The sequence below is a fragment of the Pundamilia nyererei genome, unplaced genomic scaffold (genome assembly GCF_000239375.1).
Source record: "Pundamilia nyererei isolate P.nyererei 1_Seehausen unplaced genomic scaffold, PunNye1.0 scaffold00007, whole genome shotgun sequence".
NCBI classification, from domain to species: domain Eukaryota; kingdom Metazoa; phylum Chordata; class Actinopteri; order Cichliformes; family Cichlidae; genus Pundamilia; species Pundamilia nyererei.
Genome location: NW_005187408.1, coordinates 5,151,831 through 5,178,126, shown reverse-complemented (window position 1 = coordinate 5,178,126; position 26,296 = coordinate 5,151,831). Strand labels below are relative to the sequence as shown.

The following is a 26,296-nucleotide window of genomic DNA, read 5'->3' as shown; positions in this document are numbered from 1 at the left end:
AAGTCGGCATTAAGAGATGATGAGCAGTTCCTGATGTTTCTAAACAAGAAAAGGAAGATATTAAGATTTTGAGTTCATCCACTTCTCAGGAGAAGGCTCAGTAGGGGCACTTTTATGGTTTGATCCAGGAGATGAAGCTGTATCACTGCCGCTTTTGTACATATTTCAGGATGTCGCTGGCACAGTTTGAGTTCTTGTTGGCAGAGTTGGGACTACATCTAAGAAGGCGGAGAAATAATTTCAGAGTGCTGATTAACCTCAAGCGACGTCTAGCTGCATGTTGGTGCCAAAACCGTATTATCCTACTATTCATTTTGCTGGTCATATCATTGTACATCCAGTACCTTGGTGTGGTTTTAGCTATGAGCACACCGGATTGGTCTGATCGGTCAGTTTTGTTTATACATATGTGAAAATCTGAAAAATAAAACTTGATCCAAAAAAACAAATGCCGCAAATTTGCTATAGAGACCAAAAGTTTTTTTAAGAGTCATGGGAGTCCATGGGGATTTTTGAGTCAGCCTGAGTTGGTCATTTAAGGTACTGCAGTTTTTGGAACTTCCTTGTTTGCCCCATTTTTGAGCCAGGGAGTGTGCTGCATGGAAATAAAGAGGAGGGTTATGTGTACAGCGAGAGCCTGGATATTCATCTGCAGCAGTGACCTGTTAAAATCAAATGGGTGACGACAAGCAAACTGCTTTATATTTAGATGGAGCATTATCAGTACTCAACTTTTACTTAAAACATTGACAATGAGGCTTATTTATTACGTAACAGCAGTTGTTGAGGCAGGAGAGAATGTGTTATTTACTATCCTGGTTAGCTGCTTTAGTCACTGTAGCGTCTGTATCCACACAGACGAATTCATATTATGGTTTGGATTGTGTGTTTTCAGCTAACAATCAATTATTCATGAGGATTGTTGCTATATGGAGTTGTATGAGACACCATTTCCTGCAGACTCCTGTTTCACGTTGTGTCACATTACCGGTGTATTGATTGGACTTTGGTCTCTGAGGGGTTTCTCTTGGCTCCAGGTAACGATTAAAAGTCTCTCTCTCATATTTCTCTTTCTCCTTCTGTTTTTTTTTCCCAGGCAAACATGCGGAGGACATATTTGGCGAGCTGTTTAATGAGGCCAACACCTTCTACCTGCGTGCCAATTCTCTCCAGGATCGCATTGATCGGCTGGCTGTCAAGGTCACACAGCTGGACTCCACTGTGGAGGAAGGTGAGTCACAGGGTTGAAGTCTGGTGTGGGGGGGATGCACACTAAGCTATCGTTCATTGGTGAAGTCCTGCTGATCTCATGTTCTGCGTACTGAATGGCTTTTGTAAACTATTTTTGTCCTTCCAATGATGAATCATTTGTCCTCTTTTCCTCTTTTTGTGTTCTTAGTTTCCTTGCAAGATATCAACATGAGGAAGGCCTTCAAGAGCTCCACCACTCAGGACCAGCAGGTGGTGTCCAAGAGCAGCGTTCCCACTCCGGTCAAAGAGATGTACAACCTGAGCGACAAGCCTCCACCTCTCAACATACTAACACCTTACAGGTTGGTGTTGCTGAGGCACAATACACCCAAACAGCTGGATGGGCTTAAGCGATAATAAATGACTCTTATTTTTCTTACTTTGGTTAGTGTCAGTCCAACGAAGATTTTAATTCAGTGGTTTTAAAAAGGGCTTAAATCTTAAAACATTTTCATTGGCTTTTTTTGCTTCTACATGAAGAGTGAAAAACCAGAATTGGTACTATTTCGTACCATGTTTGGTCACTGCCTTTATGCAGTGTGCTTTTTAGTACTTGTGTGCATTACATATTTAGCATGTCTTGCTCCAGTGGGAATCCTAACTCCTAATCCTGACTACATGACACACTTTGCTCACTTTTTTCCATTCTCTCGGCATCGCTCTGCCTTATCCTGTCGTTTCCTGTTATGTTCTCTTTGTGATAAAAAAGCTGGAGCTCTATTAGTAATTTCACTCCTTTTCTTCCATTAGCCTCAGCATCTGTTGTACTCCTAGCTTTGCGTGTCTCATTTCCAGCAAATGATGCTGTCACTGTGTCCATCATCTCTTTGTATCTTAAGGATCAATACACTTACTGATTCTACTTAACGTGGCTTTGCATAAGGAGGCGGTTGTTTATCGTCATAACTTTCTCGGGGTTCATCTCTGTAGGGATGACCACAAGGAGGCACTTAAGTTCTACACAGACCCCTCCTACTTCTTTGACCTGTGGAAAGAAAAGATGCTGCAGGACACGGAGGACAAGAGGAAAGAGAAAAGGAAGCAGAAGGTACCATATTGACTTACAGGATATTATACAGTGTGCAAGGACAGGTCTAATATTAAGCATTTATTTGGGTGTCAAACACAGGTGCTTGCAATTTTACATTTTGAGGTGCTCTTGGGCAGATAACCAAACATACAACATAAAATTGTATTTTTAGTCCAACTCATTCTGATGGATAGAGAAATGTACATTTTTCATATCTTAAACAACTCTTAATAAAGAGTGCTGCTTATTTTAACCTAATATCACCTAAAACCTATTGGCTTACTTTCTTCCAGGAGCAGAGGCGCTGTGTGGATGGGACACTACAGAGGGAGGTCAAGAAGGTCCGCAAAGCGAGGAACCGTCGGCAGGAGTGGAATATGATGGCTTTGGATAAGGAGCTGCGGCCAGACCATCGACACACCATACACCGGGACAGAGGCGCTTCCTCTGAGGGCTCGATGTCACCAGAGAACAGGTAGATGAGCAAACACCAGTGTGCTCTTAGTTTTCATCACATTTTATTCTTACGCATGAGGCTGCATTTATATTTTCCTCATCAGGGGACACGGGCTGGATCAGCACCACTACCCCAACAGTATGAACCATGCTGGTCACGCCCACACCTACTCCGGCCCTCCACCCAGCGCCCTAGTTGCCCAGATGACTGCCGGACACGCACCACGCGGAGGAGGGGAACACGACAACAGAGGCAGGACCATGATGGCCTATCAGGGTGGCACACTGGGCCGCTCTCACCACCACCACGTTCCACTGCCTCCTCCACCCACTGAGGTTATGAACGGTGGCTCTATGTCTCTCCCACCAGTGGACTACAGGTAAATGGATTCGTCTGCTTATTAGTTCTCTCGCTTTTTCCAGCAATAAGCAAAGCAAAAAAGCTTCACAAAATATTCTGCATACATATGTTTAAACTTTATGCACAGTGCATATGCAGGAACCTCATCCCAATCGCTACTGACGCTGTACAGTAGGCCAGACAGTTTATTTTGCCATAAGCTGTATTTAATTATCCACTGTATCACTAATAGTTCAGTATTTTCTTCACATTTCTGCCCAATGCTAATGCTTTTGCATTATTTTACATTTAAAAAAATGTAAATTTAAACATGCTGATACACTTAGGCTTTGAACAAACAAAAACATTCAGGGCCCATGGGCAGGTGCAGTCTTTAAATATGAGAAAACAAATCAGAAACATGAGACATAAATATCAAATCCCAGCACAACTCAGCTCCTTATTTAGCTTCGGGTCCCAGAGGAGCTGGAAGCTATCCCAGCAGTCATTAGGCAGGTTCAGGTTCCTGCACAGGTCGCCAGTGAAAGTGATTTTGCTGCTTCAGAAGACTTTGACCCTATTTTATTTTATAAAGTAAAACTTTCTTCTTATATTTTAGGCTGTATCAAATACTTAAAAAAGCCAGCACAAATCTCTTACTTGAGTCTACTCTTGTAAAGTTTGAGCTAATGCTGCCACCTAGTGAGTTAGTATTTTTTGGTCTTCAAACTGTGGGCTTCCCACCAGAAGATATGAACTGATACGGAGCTGAATACATTTGATTTACATCAACGTTATCATGCTCATCTTTACTTTTAAGGAGGGAAATGTAAGAAAAAGTCACAGAAGTGTCAGAAAACAAAATTATTGTTAACTCTATTCACTCTCTTGTTCTTCCTCGCAGTATGGACGGCTATGCCAACACTGGTCCTCCTCCCCCTCCTCCTGCTCCTGTCATCCCTTCTGCTCAGACGGCCTTTGCCTCACCTCCTGGAGGTCCGATGCCTCCCGGACCAATGGCTGGTGCTGTCGGCTATGCTCCGCCTCCACCACCTGTATCTGGAGCCCAGGCTGCTCCACCTCCTCCTGGTCCTCCACCTCCTCCACTTCCAGCTGGTGCCTCCCACTCCACAACGCACAAGATGTCCTCCGCCGCATCCGCTGAGACCACAGCGGTCAACGACGCCCGCAGCGATCTGCTGGCTGCGATACGTATGGGTAAGAACTGTGCCTGTGTGTCCTTTTGATGTAAATTTGTCCTCTTTGGACATGTTTACATTTATTTTAATGTATTTCTTTTTAACGATGCCTTTTATGAGTTTTCACGTTGTCTTATAACTTGTGTAATAATTGTGTAGTTAAAAAAAACACTTCATATTTTTCTGCAGGCATACAGCTGAAGAAAGTACAGGAGCAGCAGGAGCAGCAGGCAAAGAGAGAGCCGGTTGGAAATGACGTGGCCACCATCCTGTCGCGACGCATCGCTGTGGAATACTCCGACTCGGAGGATGACTCCGAGTTGGAGGAGAATGATTGGTCAGATTAACACGAAGACGTAAACAACCACATCAAAAGACACGCAGTCGATCGCTCTCACGCACACCTGAAAAACGCCCACTTTTCCACGTTCACAGGTCGTCACAGGCTTAGTTGCTGGAAACACACACATTACACCTACACACAGTCACATGCTGTGGGTTGATATAAGCTGAATGGTCCAAGACTGAAAATCTGGGGTTGTATTTGGGATGCATAAACACTGTAAAGAGACAAGTAATATAATGTAATGCTGACCACCCTGTGAAACACTAACACTGAGAACTGATGACTACATTACAAGCATTGTGAATACACCCCAGTGGATGTTTCTCTACCTGTTATTACACTATAGAAACCCTGTGAAGGTGCTTATTTTCAACACATTCTCATCCCTGGGCGTCAAATACAAGCATCCTGTCATATATCACCGTGTCACACAGTTGCACACAAATTGGCCTTTGGCATCCTATCTGTGGCAATATCACAGGCCAAGAGATACCCGTCCTCTATTTTGCAGCATTTTTGCATTTATTAAATCTTAATAGAATAGATGACAAAAAGATAGACAGATAGATAAAAGACGCTGGTGTAAGGCCTCAGCCACGGTACATGGCACCCACGCACTCCTAACTAAAATGTGCGCTGTATTTTCTGCAAGTCCGCTAGCGTCTGAGTGATGTCAGTTGTCACTTTTAAAAGAAGATCGATGGAGACTCCCCGCTGTTAACCTCTGTTGGGGTTGTCACCGTGGAGGTGGTGCTGAGGGTATTTAACCTACTTTTAATCATGCAAGTTACTTTAGACAAGTTGTGAAAAAGCATGTGGGTCATTACCACGTGGGCTGAAGTCTGTGCCTTAGGCGGCAGATGTCAAAGAAATATAACAGGAATGTTTACCCTGCTGTCGTGTCCGTATCTGCAGACGAGTGTAATGGAGGCTTAGGCGTTTTATACTTGAGCAGGGGCAGCGCGAAAGCAGTCCGGACTGTCCGTCTGCCTGCGGAGAGTGTTTGTTGTCAGATGGAGGCAGTGTACAGAAATATGCGGTACAACCGGTCTGTGGGTCACACACATACATATAACTTCTAACAGACAAAGAGCTAAAGAGGAACCAATTGTCAAAAACAATGAGCTCCAGCGTATGTTTTGTGCTCTTGAAGTTTTGATCTTTAATGTTAATTTCATGCTTTTCTTGTTCCCAATGAACTCCGCTGTCACTCACCTCCCTATTCCAGCCCACTCGTCAAACCTTGTCATTAGCATTTGACCTACGCGTGCGTCCAGCAGCGTGCAGTTTGGGATTTCGGAGGATTGGACAGGAGCACGTTTTTTAGTACGGTGTTCAAACAGAAACACATATGCAGACAGACGCATTTGCAGGACCATAAATTATGCTTTAAGCTCTGGTCACACCTATAACAGTCGTCTCTAAAACCCTCATTAGGGAGACGGATGGGTGGCTTTGTGTTCTGTGATTCTTTCACGTTTCAATTGAGGTGCTAAAAAGCACTTGATTATGTCGAGATACAGGCCTTCTCAACATGAATCCTGCATTTTGAAAAATGCTGATTACGCCATGTGTTTAAATGTGCTGCCAAGTGGTCTTTTATTAGCACCATGAGATAGATCCTCCGTCGCAACACACATGCCACTTTGTGCGTGCCTGTGAGGCCCAGCGGCTCAGACAAACAGGAGTGTTTAACGTCCATTACGGCAAAGCTGGGATGGTCAAGAAAAAAAAAAAAAGGAGTGTTTAACGTCCTGGGAATGAGAACAGGTTGTTATTTTATGTATAGTTAAAGCTTGAGAGTGTTAGAATTATTAGAAACTTTCCTCTTGAGCTAACCAATGTACCTTTTTTTTAAAAACTATTTTTACTGAAACACTTATGATGTAGATCACCAAGCGAGACTTTAATGTGTAGACAATAACTGGAATTTATGGAGGAGCTGGCTGCAGAACAGATGACCAGAACGAGCATCTGAAATACTTTGGGGATGGACGAATGGATGAGAGACTTACTGATGAAGAGTATGATAGGCTATTGAGCCGCCTGCTGTCGCTCACTGCTGTGAGGGAGGGATATCGGGATTGGGGAGGGCGGGGGCATGTATATGCTAGTGTCAGCTGTGTAACCTTTGACCCAGAGAAAAATAAAATGATGAATGAACAAAAATTACTGGGTTTCTGTGTCTCTTCCCTGTTGTCATAGGAACGACAAATACCTGGCCCTTCAGTTTCCATGGGAACAGTACAGCTAAGAAGGGAGTTGCCAGGGAAACAGAAGAGTGCGAAAAGGGAGGGGCAAGGATGAACAAAGGGAGTCCAGGCAGGAGTTTTATGCACAGCACATGTTTGGTTTTAATACAAAATTAACAAGATCTCTCAGTTGAGTGAACTAACCAAAGCAATAAAAAGTACAACTAACACCTTGGAAAAATAGACAGCACGGTCACACAAATGTGTTTTTTTTCTTTTTACAATATCTCAGTTAAGTTAGTGCATGTTGATTATCGTTTATATTTTGCAGATACTTAAATTGTTGTGCCATTTTCATCCCCCCAAAAATAAAGTGCATTTCACATCGAGAACTACGCATACGTTTACACAAGATGCTCTTACCGTTTCCGTGGTGTCGCCCCTATCTCCAAACCCAACCCTAAAACACACACGCACACACACATACCCACACATTCGCGGACCCTTGAGCAAGGCTGGGCAATTACCTTTCCTAAGGGATCACATGAGTAACTGGGACTGTTGTTGAAGCTTGAACCAATTTGCTGAATTCTGCTCAAATAATATCACTAAGCTGGACCATATCCTCATTTAGATTTGACAGCATTTCTAGTAGATAACGGTATATGGCGTAAGCATGAATTGAGGATATGGTCCGGGAAGGCCACAAAGGGCACTGGCGGTGGCTCCCGAGCCAGGCAGAACCCCATGTACAAATGAGTGACGAATTAATTGAAAAAGAGAGGAGAGGTGGGGCGCAGAAACAAGAACAAACTGCTTGTAGTGGGGCAGTGGGATTCATATATAGACGGAAAACTCTGAAATTCAGGTAAATTATCTCCAATTTATCCTTTGACGTTGACATGTCCAGGGTGTACCCTGGGAGCAGGGTGGGGCCCTCCACAACAGTCTCAGTTTCTCAGGTTTCCCCTTGGGAGCATTAATTGCCCATCCCTACCCTTGAGTGTTTTGATATTTAGCTCTAAATTAGGTCTTCTCCTGCTTAACTAAGCGCCCATTACTGGCAACATTACCCACCAAAAATAACCGCTGTTTAGTACACAACCTTAAGTACTATGACACCGTGAAACCTTTGGGTACATTAACAGGTGCGTCTACAGGTTCGTATTACATCCAACATCACAGTCGTTTGCCTTTCTTGGATACAAAGCCCTTTTTCACATGTTCAACAATGAAAATCTCAACAATACTGTTGGCTGCACACAAGAGATTCACATTCACCAATGAGAGAAAGTCACGTACCACCAAAACATCTCCCATACGCTTACCCAAGCCTTCCTAATCATCCTGTAACCAGCCTTGACAAACTGGTGCATATTGAAGCGAGGAAAGTAAAATCTTAACTGAACAAAGAGTCCACGTTAACAGCCAAAGTGGAGAAATGTCACTGAAAATATGGTGCAACCTTAACTCATCCTGTAGTTTGACTGGCTTTGGTAGCACCATGCACGGTGGGTATAAAGTCCCTCCTCTTCGGCATGCCTTATTTACAGAAACACACAAGTCGAGAGAGTCGGTTAAACAAGTTGATAAATACTACATTCAGAAAAAGGCTTTACAGCGCGGTTAATATATCAAGACAACATCAGAATCCGAAAGAAGTCAAGCCAGACTGAAGTGGAAAAAAATAGAACTTCTCAATGAATATAACAAAATAGACTTTTCTCCAAAGGTAAAGTAACAAGAGTTTGTGATGGTTTGTGGTGTGCCAGTCTGACCTGTCGGTGCTAATCAAATGACTACAGGGTGCAGTCTGACACTGTGCACAAGTTCACATACAAGGGCTACACTCCAATGCTTGGAAATGCTGTCCTTTAACTTTCCTCACTGATCCCACCTGGTCTGAGGCCAGAAAGATTAATACTGGGAGCCCCACAAATCAGGCTCTCTGAGAGTTGGGGGAAGCAGCAAGAAAGGAAAGAAGAGACATTATCTTTTTATTTGGAAGTAGCCTTTTTTAGCTCATAGGATCATTCAGAGGTCACTTAACGGACACCTGCCTCAACCAGACTAAACTGTTTAACGTAGAGTAAAATATTAGTGATAGAGGAGACAGAAGACACCAGCAGGACTAGGATCCCAGTTCATTTAGAGTCCGTTTCACTTTGGCTTGAGGTGCTGGAGCTCCCTCCAGCCACTGCACCCACCTCCTAGTCCCATCTCCTTCCAAGAAGCTCTACAAACACATAACGAGGCCACTTATTTCAGAATTGACAGGAAGACTTACAGCATATTCCTATAAGGTCAGAGGTCAACAGGACTTGATATGTCTCAGACCTACATTATTCCCCCTCTGACCCACACAAGGAGACAGATTCTGGTCTGCTGAGATGATGGATCACACTCACACACATGCACACACCCAGAGACCATGCAAAACAGTCCCAAATCACACATTTGAGATTACAAAACTCAGGACGGACAGTTCGTATGCTCACAAAAGGCAGAGGCAACAGGAAAAGAAAGTTCACATTTTCACCCCGGTGTGATAAATGATTGAAGACCGATGTAGGGTTGTGGAGAAATGAGGCAGTGGTGTCACTGTGATGAATGAGTAGTTTCATCCTCTTTTTTTTTCTTTTTACTCAGCCATGGGAGTGATTATGTGTCTATCATCCATTTGAAGATGTATCTCTGAAGCATCACTCGTAGTTCGCTGAGCCTGTTCTTTGCAACACATCGCCAAGATGGTACTTGACTCTGTAGGAAGAAGTCGCGGTGGGATGCGGATGTTATTGCTGTCTGAGTATTGCTTCGCGTCTAAAAAATAACTACCAATCACAGGCTAGTTATTGCTGAATAGGAAATAAGGACTTGACGATTTCGAGAAGGTTGCAGACCTGTTTTTAAACCAAAATATTCTGGAGAACCAACTCAGAGCAGCTGAGGAGTGATGTGGAATGATCATTATCAGAGCATCTGAAGCAAAATGCTGAAACAAAAACCTCTCCTGTGACCTTGGTGCAATGATTTTAGCTCTTTCAATGTGAGGTACATTATACATAAACACAATTATTTGGGTCATGGCGACATCAGGAAACCACGGCACATTGCCTGCAGCGACCTGTGTGACCTACCACACTGAACTCGGGAAGAGCAATGAGGGACCTGCATGCAAATTAAACCGGGCCATTACATGCACACCTATTAATGAGGCTGAGGCTCTTCGGGAGGGAAACATGATCAAATAAAATAAACAGTATAATTTTGCTACTCTGGTTCCATTTATTTGATCAGCTGTGTTAATTTCACCACCCATGTTATTCCTCAGCTGTTTTTCTTTTATATGTTTGAAATGTAAATCTCCCCTCAGGAGGTGGAGGAGGAGAGGTATGTAGTCATGTTATTTAATCCAACAGGCCTCTATTTGATTTGATGCCTCCATCCATACTAATAAAAAAATGAAAGAGGGGGCTAATGGGGAAAGTCTCTCAAGTGCTTTGTCTTGGCCTTCAGAGATGCGAGCTGAACTAAAATACCTCCAGAAAGGGTGGAAAAAAGGGATGAGAACATGAGAGAGGGGAGAAAAGAAAGAGGGAGCGGCTTGATTTCTTTCCGTTGAGAACGCAGGGCGCAGATCAGAGAGCTCCGGGTCTATTTATAGCTCTCCGCGGCTGTTTAGCTTTCGACGCACGTTCGGAGTGCAGCAGAAGAGCTGCCGGGTTGCTGCTGCTCCAGACGGGCTTTGCTGTGGAAATGCCTGCGTACTGAGCCGCGGTCGGCTCCCTCCCTCCTTCCTTCTCTGCTCATCACAAACTAATGCGCCGTGAGGTTTTTACACAAACACACACGCAGGCGCAAACTAACAATTCCTCCCTGTTGGTGGAAAATAAGCACATGTCCTCAAGTGGTCCGGTTCCGCTTAGTGTATGCATGTCTTATATATACAGCTGCTGCCTTTAACATGTGATGCACTCAGTGCTCTCTGCAGACATGAGGAAGGGTGTGGCATGGGTTGAACGGGAGGAAGTCCCGATAGTGGTCTTTATTGGGGAAGACAGTGAGATACTTTGCCCTGTGGTACGTGTATCAAAGAAAAAAAATGCCATCTAGCCATCCATCCATGCATCCATTTGGCTGTGGATGATTAACCAATCTGCGTCTGCCAATGACATCTCCAGGCCAGAGCTCAAGCCACAGCCCTCCACTACTGCCCCGGACCTCCTCTGCTGCTGCTCTCTCTTTGGCACTGGTAAGATCCAGTGAGGAGCAGAGCTGACCCAGGTTGCCTCTCTTTCTTCCCACCTGGGTCTGCTTGGTCAGACATCACTCGGAGTCCGTGCACGGTGGGCCACACTGGTGGGAACACAGCCGCAGCACACCAGCCACAGCGCCTTCTGAATCTCCTGGTTCCTGAAGGCATAGATGACCGGGTTTATGACCGAATTGTAGGTGGCAGGCACCAGTGTGGCGTAGGTATAGAGCGGCGGGTATGTGTAGTCAGCGATGAGCGAGTAAACAGTGAATGGCATCCAGCAGGCAGCAAAAGTACCCAGGATGATGGCTAGGGTGGACACGCCCTTTCGGGTTGTGACGTAGTGGGGTGTGGCAGCCAGGAAGTGGTGCTGCAGGGCGATTTGGTGAGCGTGGCGCATCACGATCTTGCAGATCTGGACGTAGAGTTGCAGCATGAGACCGAAGAGCAGCAAGAAGGAGACAGACAGCACGGCGATGTTATTTTTTGTCAGCGGCCGCACCACGCTGCATGTAGCCGCCTCTGCTAGGCAGTTGACCCCTGTGACGGGCAGCAGGCCTAGACAAAGGGACAGGCCCCACAGCAGCACAAGCATGGTGTAGGTGAAGGCCGCTGTCCGCTCTGAGTTGTAGGTGAGGGCGTAATACAATGATAGGTACCGGTCAATAGTGATAGCCAGCAAGCTAAAGACAGAAGCAGAAAATGAGGCCACTATCAAGCCCACAGTCAGCAACTGGGCTGAATCAGAGCGAAGCAAGTAGGCACAGGTGAAGTGCAGTACGAGGCCCAGGCCGGCCAGCAGGTCAGCCAATGCCAGGCTGCCAATCAGCAGGAACATGGGAGCTCTGAGCGCTGGGTTCTGCCAGATCACAAGCACCACCAGAGCATTCTCACAGGCTATCAGAGTCCCAGATGAGCACAGCACAATGTCCCAGGGGTTGACCAGCAGCGGCAGCTGGCTGGGCCGCAGGGAGTCTTCCGGTGGAAGCGGCCCCAGGCTGGTGCTGTTGTCCATTGGTCCACCACCTCCACTGGCCCAAGCTGTGGAATCAGGAGCCAGCCAGCTGGGGGTGACTGGTGGCTCTTCACTCATTGTGCCCCCCGTCTGAAATTGACAAAAACAAATACAGGTCACTCTGATGTTATGCATACTTTGATGGCCAAAAAGAGCACAAGAAGCATCATATAAACCGGCCACAAGTGCCTCTTTTTCTATGTTTTGGGCTTTTTACATGGGAAGACAAAAACAGGGGCTGTTTCATCAGTACTGTCTGCATCGTACATCTCATGCTGTTAAGACCCAGGGTAACTCATTCCACAGACAGTCAAGGTTATATACAGTGCAGGTGGTGCACAGAACTTTAGGAGCAAATTGGCAAACCCTCACATTACCTCAGTGTTGCTTGAATTAAATAAAAGAAAAATCTGTATTTTTCATTTCCATCCTTTTAAAACAATAAAAGCCTGCGCTGAAGAAATACGCTGCTCCATACGGCTAACTGGTATTTTCCTTTGGGAATTTAACCCGTGACTGCTAAGGAGATTATAACATTTTTTTAATGTGGCAAGAGAAAAAAATCCCAAGAAGATAACATAAAGCAGAGCATGCTTTGCAGAAAAAAAATCCCAGGCCAAGACAGCCAAATATCGATAAACTACCAGAGGCGATAGCAGTAAGTTAATTCACAGACAAGTCCCGCTCTCCACAACAGAAGACACCGCACCCGTTATTTCAGGAATTGCTTGTTTCTTCCTCTCATACCATAAGTGCCGTTTTATCCTGTGCACCTTGCATAAGAAACACACTGGCTGCTCCACGTCAGCAAAAGGATGCTGTAGGGGGAGGAAAAAACCACACGCACACACACAGGCGGCATCTTTCCATGCATGTCAAGGATGCTCAATAATGCGCCTCCACACCCAGCCTACCTTGACTCTGTGAGCTGAGACTTCCCGGTCTAGATTGAAGAACGACAGCCTGACATTTCCACGGTATCTCACTGTGGACGGAGACGCAGCTCGGGAGAGGGGAATAAATGGAAGCAGAAAAAGAGCGCGGAGCGGCTCAGCCGTTAACGGCGCATCGCTGTGGACTGCGGCTGTGCAGGGAGCAGCGAGCGGAGCAGCGGCGGAAGAGATGAAGAGGAGGTGTGAGTGCGAGGGGGGTGGAGGGGTGATGAAGGAGGAGGAGTCCCAAATGGGCCAGATTGCCAGAGACCGGCTAAACTCAGTTAAAGAGCTAAATGTGTCTAGTCCGTGGCGTCTCAAGGACAAAGACAGGTGTGAAGCGCGCGTACAGGTGTCTGCGCTCTAGTACGGCACGGTTCGCTTTTTCTGACACGATTTCCGTGCAAAGAGCACACATATGATATTGCAACACTGGATCCTAATCTCATGAGGTTTGATCACCTGATCTGCAGGGTTTTGTTAGTTTCTATGACCCCTACCCCCACCCGGCTTTTTGCTACCCGACTCGTTTCACGCGTGAAGGTGCTGGATGCAGAGGCTCGGTTTCCTCCCGCGACGCCCTGCTATTCTGGTCCCGTCTGTGCTATTAACAGCTACCCAGATGTGTGTCACCCAACCTCCTCCCGTTCCCGCTGTCCTCCATCTTCTTTGTCACATCCCCTTGCACCTCTGCCAGACACCTCGTGTGAAGTGAATCGGGTGTGTTGGTGTCTCCACCTGACTACACTTAACTGACCATGCAGGGGGTAACAACGGCTGTGCGCGTTTCTTTAAAGGCACCTGTCTTTTTGGGCCTGAATGGATTAAAAATAGGTCCTGTTGTAGCGGGAAAGCTGGAATACCAAGTAACACCACTAAGGGGCGATGTTGAGTCCCCCATATGAGTCATCAGTGTGCACCTGTGGGACTCGAAAAAGGGAGCACACCCAGCCTCATTCTTACTGGCTTTATTTCTTTTTCTTTAAAACAGAAAATGATCGCTTCACAACAGGCCTTTTTTTCAAGCAAACCCTCACATTAAGCTTGCCAACACCTACAAAACGGTATCAAAAGTGCACCATAGTGTTAATACGTCTTCTCAAGGTCTAACATTTTCCTATGATAATATTATCTTCTTGTAATATTTATACAAATACCATTCTGTACACTGTAGAAATACACAGCCTGGTGTGTCCTCTATGTGGGACACCCACCCACTCCCCCAACAATTGATCTTCCTTTACATCCATGATCCTCTCTCAGTACGTTCCAGGTCACAATGTGGGGGGTGAAGACACCAGGCCAATGTTACATCATATGAATTATTAAATACCCATTCAACCCACACCCAAAGCAAAAACTAAAACGCCACTCATACAACCAACAAACATCTGTACAACCCTCATTCAAAGTATTTTTCTTTTTTTAAAAACAATCTTGACACAGTTTGCATTCAGTATCGTCTTATTGTCCGAGCAGCAGCAGCAGCAGCAGCAGCAGCGGATCATGGGCAGGGGCTGTGGAAGGGGCAGGAAGGACGGGGTCAGGCTGGTACGTATGGGGAATTTCCACGGCTGAGCTGCACTGCTGAGTGTGTAAAAAGCACAGGTATGGATTACAGCTGTGCAGACAGGTATGACACCGTGCAGGCTGCTGTGGTGCGATTAAAGTCTGCCGCCGTCCACGGAGAGGAAACAGAGCATTTCTCTTGGGTTAAGCAGTAACACACAAGGATCCAAATTTAGTCTCTGGACTGATAAAAGAGGATGTAGCCCGACTCAGAGTTCTTGGAGATTTCAGAAGTGAGACCGTAGAATTCTTCTATGGCCTGTGCATCGATTTTCTGTGGAACAGAAATGGAGAATGATTTTCTTTAGAAATAGAGGCTTACAGTGAACTCTAAATCACACAAACACACAAATAAACTCGCTCACCTCTACAATATCGTCATCAAACAGCAACCAGAAGTCGTGACTTTTCACAATGGCAATGTAGTGACCCCTGTTTGGACCACTGAAGAGCAATAAAACAGCACATTAGCTCAGCAAAGTCACTTTTAACCATTAAGCCTGACAGGAGATTTATATTTCGGTGTTAAAACTACACCCTAATCTGACATCCAACTCCCTGGAAATGTAACAAAACCTCGTGATTAGCCTGTTCGGTACTGTTAATTCTTCCTGTGCATTTCCAGCTACTTTTCCACTGCAGTTTTTGAATGAATCAGTAAGAATAACAATCATCACCTCAATATGAGAACAGAGACGTCAGCAAACTGATGGAGGGAGATTTGCCAAAACGACTCGAGTTTTCCCCCCCAACAAGCACTTACTCAGGTCCACTCAGTTTGAGCCATTTTCCCCATTACGACTGAGTACCACTTTAATATGGGTGGGGCTGTCATAGAAAGGTGGCCCGAAAGCCCAATGACATAATTTGTATGCAACACAAACCCAAGAGAACAATGGAGGACATCGAGGCTATGGCGTACATCTACCACTTACATACGTTAGTTACATTGTATACTCTGCAAAGATTCACTGCACAAGTCTAAAATCAACAGTGACCATCTAAACGTGGAGGTTTGTAATAATACAACAGATTCAGTAGCATGCGAGAGAAAGGGTAAGTAATGACTTCTACATTACCAATTTATAAGCACTAATGGATTAAAACACTCCGTATATAAAACACTCAATATAAATCAACACTCTTCACTTGAAGTGAGTCATCTGCATTTGTTTGGTTTTCAGACACTTCTCTACTGCTAAGTGCCAAGACGGGTACAATCAAAGCTTTAACTATTAATTATGAAAATGTTAACACGACTGCAAGCAAGTCTGGTAAGTACAACAATATGCCAGGAAGCGCCTCAAGCCCTTTTTTGTATAAAACTGAAATCGAAAGCAGTTATTAATTCTGTCTAACTCGACTAACCTCAGCTTCACCTGTGCAGCTTTGATGTAACACTTTCTATTCTTATGATGCAATAAGCCTGACGAAATGATAGGAAAGGGTTAGAAAACATATCATAATTTGATGTTTCTTAATGTTGCCGAGTTTAAGCAGGCAAGCTTAACAATGCGAGCTTTGAATCATCATTATGAGACCAGTTATTAAAAGTGCCAGCCTGATTGTTATTGTTTAGGTCTCCTTTGTGCCTCTGAAACAGCTGTGACCTGTCAGAGAGCGGACATTGGAGTACACGGTGTCCTGTGGGTTGTGAGGCCAAGATTTATCACATTGAGGGTTAGAGTTTCCCAGGAATACTCTGGGTATAGGTACATCGCAGCTACCAGAGCTGATGGAGCATTTCAGAAGTGGCTCCCCGTGTTGCATCTTTCAAAAACGGTACGGGGTCCGTTTTTTATGTTAGCTGTGTCACAGAGCAAGTGATGAATTGTATTCCTGGTTTTAGTCTGTTAGTTAGTTTTTGTGGTAAGGAGGGCACGCTGACTTGCTGGGGGAAGACTCTTGGTGTACCTTGTTTCTGGTCTTTGACAAAGTTTCGGTGAGCATAATGCATAAAAGTAAAATCTAGCAACTAATGTGCTGAAATCTGAAAAGTGGGATAGAGCCTGGGGCTTCCATTACAGAGAATGATTGGCAGACTATGTGGCTGATGCAGTTGCTTCTACCAACTCAGGTTCCTGGAAAGTTTTGCAGTAAAAGCCTGTTAAGATATTTTATGACCCCTAAATATAAGTATGTCCAGACAGGTGGAAAAACAAGTGGCGGATGTGCGGTGAACAGCTGGCAGACCACTACCATATATTTTAGAGTTGCTGTTTATTTTGCTTTTCTGGGAAGAGATAAAGGGCAATATAAACTGTACTTGGAAGACAGATGTTGTTGTTTTTTGGTACGGTTCATCTCTGTAACATCATGAGCAGTTCACCTGTCAAAGGTAAACACTGAAGTATTTCACTTGCACCCAGTAAGAAGGCAATAAGGAGTAGAAAAGTGAACCCCCAATTAAGAATGACTTGATAGTGTCATTCTTCATTCTCAAAAGTGAGTAATATTCATTAAATGGAAATATTTACTTTCTCTTTACATTTATGGACTAACCAATTTACAAAAAATTGAGAGAAATTGATGCATGATATAATTGTCGGTTTTATTTCTGTGACTAATCAGCGGCTTTAGCCACGACCATCAATGTCATGCTACGAATTCATCCCTGGAATTTAGTTCGACAGGAGACAGAAAAACTCAAGTGTAATCTATTATTCCTAAAACAGCTGTGGAAAACTGGACTCTGTTTCAGCATCCACTTGCTGAAAAGCAGTGAAACACCTTGAATAAACACTGACAGACTAACTCCCAGTGACACTGGGTCAAAGGCAGCACAGACATAAAGGAGAACACAGCTGAGCATTGATGGAAACTTAAATGAGCTAAACTTTGTCATATCTACTTTATCTACCTCATTTCCACTTCTACAGCCAGATTAGAATCAGCAGTTAACCTACTAACATGCACACCTTTGGACCATGGGAGGAAACCGGAGTAGCTAGAAGAAAGGTAGTAACACGTAGCAAGCTAACACCACAGGCGCCTCAGGAAGGTTCAAACTAGGGTAACTGTGCTAACCACTGCACCACCCATGCACAAGAGTCTACATGTTGCCCTATGAGATTCAGATGTAATGCAACTTTACTCTTGAGCCTACGGGTTCAAATGTATTTTATTATTAAAACAAAGAATTAAGTGTTTATCTCTCTATACCAGTTATGTGTTCACATACACACCTCCCACAATGCACCACCACGGCGACCAAGTCATACAGCCTCTCAGGATTGGTGGCGTCCCCAGAGGTGTTGAAGAGGCGGAGTTCCAGGGGGAAGACGACGCGATAGGACAGCTTGGTGTAGCGTTGCAGCTGCTCCATGTATTTAAAGCGCTTCAGGTGCAAAGCTAGGATCATCGGTAGCTTCTTTACACGCATCCTACATTAAAAGAACAATGACGAGTGCAACGCTGGATTTAAATGTCCAACCACAAACAAAAATCATACATTAAAAATGAACCTATACACTGACCTCTTGTGTGCCTCTTGCTTGCTTCTACATTCTTCACAGTAGTATTTGTACTCACTGCACAGTGTCTCTGTGTTACTAAAACCTCTGAGAGGAATCAAAAGAGAAAATCGGTCAATTTTAACTCCACATTTAAAAATACAACAAAATGCAGGGTGTGATTCACTTCCAGTTAATAACAGGCCTTTTTGCAGGAGCTATTCTGACATGAAATGGCCGGTAACAAAAATGTTAATAATAAAAATGTTAATAATAACTTCAGTCTGACTTAAGTGGGCTTCAACAAGATGTGTTAGATCTAAAATGGTTGCAGTTACTTGATCTTTTCAATCGAAAGACAGTGAAAATGATCCATTTCAGTTTCCAGGAGCCCAGCCTGTTGTCTCCAGATGGCTTTGCTTTGTCTAACCAACAGTCCAAAACCCAAAGAAACAAAGTGTAAGAAGAAAACAGGCAGCAAATGCTATCTTTTAAGAGCCTGGAACCATCAAATAGGTGTCATTTTTCACAATCGTTGCACGGAGCTACTAATCCTGTTCCTTCAATTGCTGATGCAGCAGTGTTGCTTTACCTGAGGCAGTGTGTGATGGAGGTATTCTGTTCTACATCAACAGAGAGGTCCAGAAAATCCTCATCTTTGCTGCTTATCTGAAAAACAAAACAAAAAAAAGACTTGTAAAGGTTAGAATAACTGTTAAACTACACGGTCAGGTCTTAGGTTTTAATTCCTTAAGTTAAACAATGTTTGCACAAAAACTAAGCTCTGTGGTGCCACTGCAGCTTTATCCTTGCAAGCATATTGAACAAATCTGTTTAGCAACCGTCTTGTTAAGATGATATGACACCTTATGTGTCAGAATGAAGTGAAGAATCTCACCGTTTCACAGGTGAGGCAGCGCGTCTCATTGGTCAGAGTGCCTTGGAAGATCTCATGGACCCAAGTGGGGGCAGGTGTGGCATTGCTGTTGTTGTTCTGCGAGTCCAAAGTGCCATTGGCCAGGCGGCCGTTTGTCTTCTCCTGCTTCCTCTCTTCTTGAAGCAGATCAGCAATAGTATTCAGCAGGTAGTTTAGGAACTCGTGAGCATCCTGCTGCATGTAGTTGTCAAAGAGCTCTGAGGAATAAAAATCGCAACAAAAAGCAGCATTTTTAGCGTTTCTCCAAGTTCAGAAGCAGCAACAACAACAACAACAGGATGTCTTGCTGTCAGGGTTGGGCGGTATAAACGGTATATTGTTTTGGTCGAAAGCATTGCAGCTACAAACAACATCATCTGCAAATTATGCCGGGCGGCAGTAATAGCAAAGAGAAGCACTTTTGGAATATGGGGAAAGCCAAAACCTGAGCTTCCTCCACTTTCAACATTAATGTTGAATTCTCTCGCAGCTGCTCTATTCCCATGTTGGTGCAGTATATTAATGACTAACCTCTTATTGTGGATGGATGGATTATCTCAGTTGTTCTCCTGACTGAAGTTTGGTCCGTTTTTAGGATCCTGCCATGTGATTGCATTTGTCCCTAACCACCAGAAACTCTCACGTTAACTTTCATCGAGTGGAAAAAAGTTGGCGTTCATCCTCGAGCTTCACTGTGCTAATGTTATGCTAACGTAGCTGTGTAGCTAGCGATCACGTAGCACAACATTATATACCAGCTAGTCCAACTTCAGTAACCCTACAAACGTCACTGCTGTTTAGTTTTCTGTCTTCATTTATGTTGGAAGTGATAACAGAGCTGTACGTTTGAATTTTTTCAGACATCTCTCAGTCAGAACATGCTATATCATGTTTAGGTGGAAACTAGCCAGCTAACTTTCTGTTAACTTCTAACTCTGTTAAATGTAATAAATTCTGTTTTCATGGATGCCTGGATGTTAAACTCAATTGTTACACCTGGTAAAGCAGCAACGCTGATCATTTTATTAAAGATGAAAGAATTTAGACAGTTTTTAACTCTCAGTGATGCCGCAGTGTTCCTTTGACTTTGGGACCTGAAGTAGACGGAGTTTTGGACCCAGATTACTCTGCCAAGCTCCTGACTATGGTAGCTGTAATGCTCTGGCAGTCCATCAAACGGTGCAGCTTCATAGCTTACCAAAGTCGTACTAAAACATTTTTTGACAGATTTCTGTGCACCTTTACTACATAAAATCTGTTCGAGGTCAGTAAGCACAACCACAATTCATACATAAAGCACACTGTCAATTTTTGAGAAAATTAAAGGATTTTAAGTGTGCCTTATAGTTTGTAAAATACGTTATACAGAAGGAAAGAATATATCGCAATATATATCGTTACTGCACATGCTTCAAATTATACTGTGATATGGATTTTAGGCCATATCGCCCAGCCCTACTTGGTGTCTCTGCAGGTCAGCAAATTATAGTTTCACTCTCTGCAATGTCTTTTTTTGTTCCACCAATCTCCCTGTCTGGATCAGTTCCTCTCACCATTCTCTTTGCGCAGTCGTGTGATAAACTTCTTGGGTGGTATGACTCCCACTTTCCTTTTCTGATTGGCAATGCTGTGAAACAGATCAGCCAGACAGGTAAGCAGGTTCTCCTTCCGTCGAGGCTGACTCCGGTACGCCAAGATCTTCTCCCGAAAAGGCCGGCAGAAGTACAGAGCCTGCAGCACTGAGTTGCAATAGCAAGTGTTTCCAAACTACAAACAAGAGGAAAACCCAATGTGAGCACTTGTCAGGTACAGATGCAACACAGGTAGTGTTACTGCTCACTTACATTGACCAGACCAAAGTAGTGCTCATTGACTGGAAACTGCTCAGATCCAATCTCTTTCTCCAGAGCAGAGGCATTGGCGCCCTGTAAACACAGCAGACAGACAAATATTTTACTGTCCTCAAACAAGACAGATAATTTTCTTCAACACTGCATCCGAATCCCAATGCAAATCCTGTCTTAGCTTCACATTTTCAAGGTCATGTATGCTGCTATAAATGGAAAAAAACAGTGGGTGCTTAAAGCTCCAAGACCAGCTTTTTTCATATTAAACCTTTTTTTGCCAGGAGTCATAATTCCTTAACTGTTCTTAGACACAACTCAAGTCAACACGAGAAGCAAAACTGATCAAAACTGCATGTTTCAGAACAGAAAACGTTCAATTTCAAAGGTTTCTGAAGTTTACGATGACTCGGTGGCTGCATATGTATCCCTTTGGTATTATTTAGTACGGGTGAAAGGCTAGGACGCGCCGTGCAGACAGCAACAAACTGTGCAGAGTAGATCTGGACCTGGAATGGGTCCACAACTGCGCAGCTAATGTTAAACAATGTCGTCATTGCCCGCGTTAATATTATCTGGCAGATTCCCACGACAACTTGTCTGTTCTCCTCATTGTTTTCCCGTCACATACCGCAGATTAATCCTCGGAAGTCACCCATTATCCAGCTGTGTTTCAGTTGCTGGCAAGCAGAAACACTGGTTTAGCTTTAGTTACCTTCACGTTAGCTAGTTAGCTGTAAATCACAGGTGCAGCAGGTGCACTGTCACCGGGGAAGCTGTGAGAAATGTTAACCAAATAAGTCGTCAAGCTATGAGTAATAAAGCAGCAAGCATTCCCGTGTGCCCGTCAACTGTCGTTAACAAAAAGCGGGGAGCGGAGAAGGCGGTGGGTGGCTGCTTGCTTGGCTGGGCTATAGACGAAAAACTGCTTGGCTAGCACTGGCAGCAAAATTTACTGCTTTCATTTCTAATTCCACGGCTTAAAACGCCAATAGCAGCGCAGCCGCGGTTTCCGTACCACCCTATAGTCTGACTAATAACAGTATGAGACTGCTGCGCACTTACCATGGTACAAAAAGAGGCAAATTTGGAGACTGTCATTAGGATTTCCATTCGGCTAGCGCCATCTTCCACCACACCGCAGCGCGCTGACAAGACTGGGCTGGCTCCCCTCGTGAGGGTAGATTCTGCTGAGCTCGCGACGGAAGGTCCAATTGCTCAAGAACGCGAGAGCGTTCTCTGTCGGGTGCTTCCGTTTTAGCTTTAATCACGGAAGTGAGTAGCTTCAATACAGCGTATATAAAAAAGCTTGTGGCTATTGTATCCACACATTATGACATTTCTTCGATGCCTACTCAGATGCAGTTATCTGGCGAATAAAAATCAAGCAATATCACGTGACGTGTTGTTGAGGCCCATGTCACTGAAGAAATTAAAGGTTGACTGAAGTCAAGTGTTGCGCATGCTTACATTGCATCCAGAGCCATTGAGTAAGTCCTCATTGCGTTGCACACAACTGTTCTTCTATCTTCATTTTTTCTTTTTTCAAATAATTTATTTTAAGACTGCCATTCTAGGACAAATTTTAATCAAATTTAATTAAGTAAATACCTAGCGTTAAAATTACCGGAACAAATAATAAATTTGCGAGAAAACACATATGACAGACGTGTCAAACATATAATTCTGGGACCTGAACAGGCCCGCAAAGGGGTTCAGTCTTGCACACTGATGGCTTTTCAAAATGTGAAAATTAGAGGAAGGAGGGTATCAACTAAATTCAATCAGTTCAATAGATAGATAGATAGATGTGTAGTTAAACATCCCTACAATGAAAGAACGTGAAAAAGATGATATTATCTATATAAAGTTAGTTTCACTGATCCACCCTGCTAATGAACACAATACAGATCTATTTTTACATTTGTTATTTTAACCTATATAGGCATTTCAGGTTATGAATTTAAAAATTTGGCTAAAATAATTTAAAAAAAATAATGAAACATTGTTCAGTACTAGGAAAATTTGGATTTTTGTATTTTAATATTAAAAAATATACCACAGTCCTAAAATATGCCCCAAAACACAACATACTTCATACCGTGTACATTATAACATACCATAATAGACCCATTTCTGTAATATACTCACATATCTATATTATTGCTAATATATATTGTAATATATCTATATCACTAAAGCACTTCTGGATGGATGCAAACTGCATTTCGTTGCCCTGTACCTGTGCATTTGCAATGACAATAAAGTTGAATTCTATTCTAAATTCTAAAACCCATTTTGTAGTGTTTCCACCAATGTTACTATAGCTAACTAAAGTTAAACATTCATTTGGAAAATATTTTCCAAATGAATGTTTCATTTGGAAAATATTTTATTTAGGTGAAATAAAATTAAAAACTAGACTTATAGAATAAACACGGAAACAATATCATGCGTTTTAAAAACTATCTAGGCTTATAGTAAAATATAATCAGGAAATATCATATTTGTCCACAGAGCCAACCTGATGATGTCTACTTGAGCGTCTGGAAAGTGTTTTTTTGTTGTATTATATTATTGTATTATTCAGCACTTCATAAATGTGAAAGTCTGACAATTGCCATCCATGTACTACAAAACCAAGACTTCTTCATTTGTCTTCAACCTAGGCGTTACCGCTGCTCTCTCTCGGTCGTTTTTTCGTTCAGGCAATCTCACGGGCTTCCTGAATCAGCTTCACAAGGCGGAGTTTCGGGGCCATTTCTCTCTCTTTCCGCCGTACCCGCCATCTTGTAGAGACCGGGGGTAAGATGTTCTCTTTTTAAAAGTCGATTTTCATCTATATTATTCCTTCTTACATGCACAGTTTCACTTATATATCCACCGCAGTTGTTCCCTCATGCGCCACGGTGTTGTTAATGGTTGAAAATGCGTCACTGGGAGTAGTTTTCTCCGTTTACAGCCCTCCGGTTCAGTAGCGTGGCTCTCCATGTGGGCCTGCCAGGCAGAGGAGCGTTTAATAGAAGCAGTTTTTTTGCTCCCTCCGAAACCCTTTTATTCCTACTGAAAGACACGAAACACCGATATTTTACATTTTCATTAAAGCGTTTTTCATGACGTGGCTCTAAAATGTTAGTTACCGCTCAGTATAGCGGACTGAATTGTCCCTGCTAGGCTGTGCATTGCTATGTTTCGTGATGGGCTGGCTATGTATAGTAGTTTTGTAGGTAGGCTAATGCACCTCTGTTGTTGGAAAGTGAGGGATATTTGGGGTCGTGTATTTTATTTATCGGCTGTTTGTGTAGAAAGAGCTCATTCAGCAGGTTTGTAGTCATGTGACGAATATGAACTTCCACGTGTTTATGTTACAATGTTGAAAACAATGTTTTCTCTAAGTGACAGTCGGTCTAATTTCCCATCATCTGGCGCAGTTAGATGTAAATAAACTCCTTTATTGACTTATATTATTACACACCTGCTAAAATTACGTGTTTACATTAGTAGGCAATGGTCACACTTACGTGTGTCTAATCTAAGTGTTTTCTCTCAGTAATCAGGCATCATGACGAACACCAGAGGCAAGAGGAGGGGGACCAGGTACATGTTCAGCAGGCCATTCCGCAAGCATGGTGAGTCCCAAGTTTGAAGTGCAGGTAAACTGCTCACAAGTGTGTGTATAAAGTCTGTAACGTGTCTTTCCTTCTCTCTCTTTCACAGGCCCAATCCCTCTGTCCACTTACATGCGTATCTACAAGAAGGGAGACATTGTTGACATCAAGGTAAGCAAGATCAAAGCACTACCTGACTGAGACACCCCAGTGATTATGAAGTAAATGTGCTGAGTTCTTTATAAAGTGCTTTGGGAAATGTGCATGTCTTAAAATGTGTTTTAATGACCAAGTGTGCCTAATTCAAATCAGACCTAATTTAAATAAAAGCATCACATGTTGAGCAGCTACTCCCCATGAGAAAGAATTTGACAAGTGGTTTGTAGAAATGCAACTGATAAAACTATTATGATTTTGTTTCAGGGCACAGGAACCGTTCAGAAAGGTATGCCTCATAAATGCTACCACGGCAAGACAGGACGCATCTACAATGTAACCCAACATGCTGTCGGCATCATTGTCAACAAGCAGGTCAAGTAAGTAAGATCCTTTATTTTTGGATGTTTAGATTTGTGCACTTTGAGCTAGCACACACCAGATGACTTAGAACGTCTACAAATAAAAGAATCTAATAACTAATCAGAGAAACTGTTGATCAACTTGGCATGGCTGGGTTAAGTCTTGATTCCAACTATGTGATCATTATTGTCTGCTCTCACTGGTGTGTGTTGGCTCATGCACTTTACCTAGTGAGAGGAAAGATGACCCCATCTTCACTTTGCTACCATGAACCGTTCTGTCCATGGTGGCCATTCATGTGGGGGAAAGCATTTCATCCTTAAGAATCCCAGCATACCTTCCTCTGTGTTGACCTGGGATTTTATGCAGGAGACATTTGGACATTGAAAGACCATTTTCGCAACACAATTAAAGGAAACGTTACCATTGCCCAGTTTCTTTTTATTTTTTATAAACTGTTAATTGAAATTGTTCACACTCACAGAGGCAAGATCCTGGCCAAGAGGATTAATGTGCGTATTGAGCACGTGAAGCACTCAAAGAGCAGGGACAGCTTCCTGCAGCGCGTTAAGGAAAATGAGCGCAAGAAGCTGGAGGCCAAGCAGAAGGGCACCTGGGTGGAACTGAAGCGCCAGGTATGAGCCGAGTTTATTGTAACACGTGAATAGAGAATTGTTAAAGCCTGAAATATTCAAAAAGTAAAAAGATCACCCAGATGTGTAATTTGAATATAATTAGATTTATTAAAGGAGTATTTTTGTGCTTCATTGTATTCATTTTCCTGTCTCCTCAGCCTGCTCCTCCTCGTGAGGCTCACTTTGTCACCACTAAGAGAAATGAGCCACAGCTGCTGGAGCCCATCCCATACGAGTTCATGGCATAAAGTGCTTGATTAAAATAAAAGATATTTGTACACACACTCCTTGCAGTTGTGTCATCTGTTCACACATTTGATCATGTATTTCTGTGTCATGATGAGCCATCACTCAGTGATGATTCTCCTCCTTTGATTGCTCTAAATGAAATAAAGAGAATTTCATTTCACCGGCGAACTGAGAGTGACTGGCACACATGTCACAAGCATTTCACATCTGCACAGCTGTAGCTGACAGGTTTCTACTAGTTTACATTTCCCCTGTGAGTACAGAGGAGGGTAAGGACAATATGGGCGTTTACACCTAAATGCAATAGTGAGAATAATCTTAAATATCGTAAACTTGCTTTCTGAAGAAAGCTGTATGTCTGGATTTGTACACTATCTCAGTTAGATCTGTGAAAACCAGACAAACTTCCCCTGTTCTGGATCATGTGTGTCCATATCTTCTCAGTAATGCCAAACAAAAGTAATAAATTACAATTTTTATAAAAAGGG

The 26,296-nt window shown here is 43.4% G+C and overlaps 4 protein-coding genes across 4 annotated transcripts in view; 2 read left to right on the top strand and 2 right to left on the bottom strand.

The window, feature by feature from the left end:
* wasf3b (WASP family member 3b) overlaps positions 1–6,783 on the top strand; it is a 13,363-nt gene extending 6,580 nt beyond the window's left edge. The window contains exons 3-9 of the mRNA XM_005722648.1: positions 1,097–1,231; positions 1,400–1,553; positions 2,182–2,299; positions 2,575–2,756; positions 2,842–3,117; positions 3,982–4,295; positions 4,466–6,783. Of these exons, the coding sequence (XP_005722705.1) occupies positions 1,097–1,231; positions 1,400–1,553; positions 2,182–2,299; positions 2,575–2,756; positions 2,842–3,117; positions 3,982–4,295; positions 4,466–4,623 (1,337 nt within the window). The 3' untranslated portion in view covers positions 4,624–6,783. The remainder of the gene's footprint in view (positions 1–1,096; positions 1,232–1,399; positions 1,554–2,181; positions 2,300–2,574; positions 2,757–2,841; positions 3,118–3,981; positions 4,296–4,465) is intronic.
* Positions 6,784–8,795: 2,012 nt separating this feature from the next.
* gpr12 (G protein-coupled receptor 12) lies at positions 8,796–13,567 on the bottom strand. The gene is made up of 2 exons (XM_013915705.1): positions 12,999–13,567; positions 8,796–12,174 (listed from the first exon to the last, which is right to left on the bottom strand). The coding sequence occupies exon 2, from the start codon at positions 12,160–12,162 to the stop codon at positions 11,134–11,136; it is 1,029 nt and encodes a 342-aa protein (XP_013771159.1). The 5' UTR covers positions 12,163–12,174; positions 12,999–13,567; the 3' UTR covers positions 8,796–11,133.
* Positions 13,568–13,968: 401 nt separating this feature from the next.
* usp12a (ubiquitin specific peptidase 12a) lies at positions 13,969–22,261 on the bottom strand. The gene is made up of 9 exons (XM_005722647.2): positions 21,863–22,261; positions 20,798–20,878; positions 20,507–20,720; positions 18,936–19,171; positions 18,630–18,706; positions 18,062–18,145; positions 17,771–17,968; positions 14,951–15,029; positions 13,969–14,859 (listed from the first exon to the last, which is right to left on the bottom strand). Exons 1-9 carry the CDS (start codon positions 21,908–21,910, stop codon positions 14,758–14,760), a joined length of 1,119 nt encoding a protein of 372 aa, XP_005722704.1. The 5' UTR covers positions 21,911–22,261; the 3' UTR covers positions 13,969–14,757.
* Positions 22,262–23,521: 1,260 nt separating this feature from the next.
* Positions 23,522–25,843, top strand: rpl21 (ribosomal protein L21). The gene is made up of 6 exons (XM_005722646.1): positions 23,522–23,602; positions 24,348–24,426; positions 24,515–24,576; positions 24,829–24,941; positions 25,409–25,559; positions 25,718–25,843. The coding sequence occupies exons 2-6, from the start codon at positions 24,360–24,362 to the stop codon at positions 25,805–25,807; spliced, it is 483 nt and encodes a 160-aa protein (XP_005722703.1). The 5' UTR covers positions 23,522–23,602; positions 24,348–24,359; the 3' UTR covers positions 25,808–25,843.
* The last annotated feature ends 453 nt before the right edge of the window (positions 25,844–26,296 follow it).